The sequence below is a fragment of the Echinops telfairi genome, unplaced genomic scaffold (genome assembly GCF_000313985.2).
Source record: "Echinops telfairi isolate 266 unplaced genomic scaffold, ASM31398v2 ScPeMD7_7412;HRSCAF=8450, whole genome shotgun sequence".
Classification (NCBI taxonomy): domain Eukaryota; kingdom Metazoa; phylum Chordata; class Mammalia; order Afrosoricida; family Tenrecidae; genus Echinops; species Echinops telfairi.
In genome coordinates this window covers 7201531-7204966 of record NW_022111312.1, presented here as the reverse complement: position 1 = coordinate 7204966, position 3436 = coordinate 7201531, and the positions used below count along the sequence as shown (strand labels likewise).

Sequence of the window (3436 nt, the reverse complement as noted above, 5' to 3'; positions counted from 1 at the left end):
TGCAACCCAGGCAGCTGCCAGCAAACTGTCTCCCTGAGCCTCCGTTGCCTGGCCTGGGAGGCAAACGCGTGCCTGGGAAAGTGCCTGACCAGTGGCTAGACCGGGCCATGGCCGTCCGCGGGGTTTTCCCTGGCTAATTTTGTAAAGGAGGTCACCAGACCTTGCTGCCTGGGCTTAGCGGAGGCAGGGTGTCACTCCATTGTCTGTGGGTGTGGTGTGCTGGGGGGGCCACCAGGGGTCAGCTAAACATCATAAAACCCAGGAGACGACTCAGCACTTTAATAAACTAGCATCCTGGCCCAGGGTTCTCAAGAGGAGGGAAAGAGAGGGAGACAGTGAGACTGAGAGAGAAACAGAGATACAAACCATGTGAACGCGTAAAACAACCCCCAGGGTGACCTTTCCATGCAAGATCTGCATGACATGTGTGAAAGAGACAGTCGGTAGCCTGGCCTTTCCTGCTGAGGCTTGGGGACCCGCGTGTCTGCTGGACCCAGAGCCACAGAGCTTCCGAGTAGGGCAGTCTCTGGGGGGACTGAGGGAGGGAAGGAGGAGGGCAGAGGTGTCCAGTCAGGGGAGAGTGGGGGCTGAGTGTGGGTCTGGAGGGTAATGCAGAGAGGTAGACCTCCCCACTCTGTGGTCATGGCTGGCAGTCACCCCCTTTCCAGGGTGGAGGGGCAGCCACAGGCTCTCAGGCGTCTTCAGCCTCGCCCCCATCTGAAACATCAGTGTTGCCGCCCTGTCGAATCGACACCCGGAGTAGAACTGGGCTACACGGCCACGTAGGGCGTCCACGGCGCTGGCTTCCACTAGTAGAATACCAGGTCATGCTTCTGAGGCATCCGGTGGATTCAGATTACCAGCCTTCCAGCTAGTGGCTGGGGGCTTAAACGTTTGCAGCACTGGGGATAGGACTCCCAGCTTCCCCCAGTCCCTTCAACCCAGTGACAGTCCTTCTCCCCCTAGCCGGACCCCTGGAACACCCATGTCTGGAAGGGCACCAACGGGACCCCCACCAAGCGGCGTGCCATTGGCTTCAAGAAGCTGGCAGAGTGAGTCTTTGGCCACAGGGGTCGGGGTCGGGGGGTGGGAGGCTGGACTGATGGGAGCCCCTCTGGGTCCCCTGTATGATGGGATCCCCCCTGTCCCCACCCCATTGCACCTCCTTCACCTCAGAGTTTGGGGTGCTGATAGAGCCACAGCCTGCCTCGCTGTCTTCACCCCGACTCTGTACCCTCTTGCCCGGGAGGCAGTGGTGCAGCTCCAGGTCACAATGATGGCAAGAACCACACCTGTGTGGGCAGCATGTGCCAGTATTCCTACAGGGCCACATTTCGGCTGCTGTCAGGAAGTGACCAAACCCAGGCTTGGGAAGGGCTGCCTAGCGGGGCCTGTGGTCCAGGGCCGGACTCCCGGCCTGACTCCTTCATTCGTTCAGTCTGCCAGTGCAGGCCCCTTGCCAGGCTCTGGCGTGGCCATGGTGGTACCTGCCCTCACAAAGCACACAGGCCATCACCTCAGAGAGGCCCTCACCAATACAGGCGATGCCGCCTTGGGCCAAGTGCCACCCAGGAAAAGTTCACGACACCGTGAACTAAAGACTCCACCAAGCTCAGAGGTCAGGGAGGGCTTCCCCTGAGGAGGTGACCACTGAGCTGAACAATAGCATGACTGAGACTCAGCTGAGCCAAGAGTGGGTGGGAAGGGGCCATGGACGCAGGGCAGGTGAAGGCTAAACCCAAGCCCGCCGCCATCAAGCCCACGCCGACTCACTGTGACCCTGCAGGACAGAGAAGCAGTGCTCCACAGGGTTGCTAAGGCCAAGGTCTCGACAGGTCTTACAGGCCAAGGAGAAGGACACCATGCTTGGTGATGTGGAGGGGTGAGGGTGGGGTGGGGAAGGAAGGCCCTCCACAGATGGATTGACACCGTGGCAACCACCGTGGCTCGGGCGTAGGAGCAGCTGTGAGGGCAGTGTGGCATGTCCTTCTGCGGGGCACAGATAGGGTCTGTGGCAGCTGACCAACAACAGCGGTCTTGACAGGGGCCGCTTTCTCCCTGGGAGCAGCTGGTGGGCTCAAACCTGGCAGTCAGCCTCCCAGTGTCTAACCCCCCTGCACCCCAGGGGCTCATAGGCAAAGGCAAGGGAAGAAGACTTTGTCAGAAGAACTCCTGGCCAGCTGACAGGAGAGTGGGGTCAACAGAGCTGGTGGAATGGCCATGTCCATCTTCTGCCCCCTGCTGGCTGAGGAGGTGGATGTGCACTGAGCTCCCCACTGTCTTAACTCCATTCCCCTGGGCCCAGAACTCGGGACCTTGACTTGGAAGACAGATACATACCCTCGTGCCCTACACCCAAAACAAGACACTGATGGTTGGCGCAGGTCCCGGCAGCATGAATCTGACCCGGGTGTTTCTCTCCCAATAACTCCCACCTCTCCACCTCCCGCCCCAGTACCTTGCGTCAGCCAAGCAGGAACCCCTGTCCCTCCAGGTTCCCAGATGTTCCCCGAGAGGGTGGCCTTTGGCTCCAGTTCAGCTGTCTCAGGGGAGAAGGGAGGGAGCATCTAAAACATTCATTGCACTATTAAGTTTGGGGTAGAGACAATGGGAGTTAATTATAGACGCGCTGTTTAGGGGTTTTTTTTTGTTTTGTTTTGTTTTTTTCATTCTCTCCGGGGCTCAGATCATTCAAAGGGAACCCTCGGGTCCCTTTTATTCCTTTGGCTGCTCTCCCTAACTCGGAGCGCTCCCCCTGGCGTGGGCGGCTTCCCTGATTCTGGAAAGTGGTGAATTTGCCATACAGTCATCCCCAGGTGGGGCATAATTAGCAGCCAATCTGCACGTAGGTTCTTGATTAGAAGAGGGGGGCTGGCTCAAAGCTGGAGCCCCACCCCGTCACCCTCTGCCTTGGACCTGACTGTACTTCCCTCTTCCAGGAGCTGCAAAGGGGTACTGGTCTGGCTTGACTGGTTTGCTCAGACGCACTGGGGCTGGCCATGTGGCCTCCCCTGGGCTCTGGTGGCACAGTGGTTCTGTGTGGGGCTGCGGACTGAAAGGTCAGCAGTTGGAACCCACCAGCCACTCACTCCGCAGGAGAGACACGAAGCCTTTCAGATTCCCATGGAGATTCGCAGTCTCACAAACCCGCGGGGACCCTTCTGCTCTGTCCTCTCAGGCCCCTGTGAGTGGGACGGGACTGGACAGCAGAGGACTTGCTTTTGTTGTTTGGTCTGAGCTTTAAAACCCTGTCCTGCTGGTAGGTAGGGCTTTTGTGCCGATTTGGTGTCAGGGTCTGTGGAGGCCCTGCCTGATGGGCATGTTGGTGGCACCCAGACACGGCCCTTCCTGTGCCGATGTGTAAACCTCTGAGGTCCCTCCTGATCCCACTGGTAGCTGAGTGTGTCAACCCCTGCCCACCCCTCCCTGAGCACGC

The 3436-nt window shown here is 58.9% G+C and overlaps 1 protein-coding gene across 1 annotated transcript in view; it reads left to right on the top strand.

The window, feature by feature from the left end:
* The window catches only part of NOS1 (nitric oxide synthase 1), a 93575-nt gene that overhangs the window by 48224 nt on the left and 41915 nt on the right, over positions 1 to 3436 (top strand). The window contains exon 11 of the mRNA XM_045296705.1: positions 967 to 1052. Within this exon, the coding sequence (XP_045152640.1) occupies positions 967 to 1052 (86 nt within the window). The remainder of the gene's footprint in view (positions 1 to 966; positions 1053 to 3436) is intronic.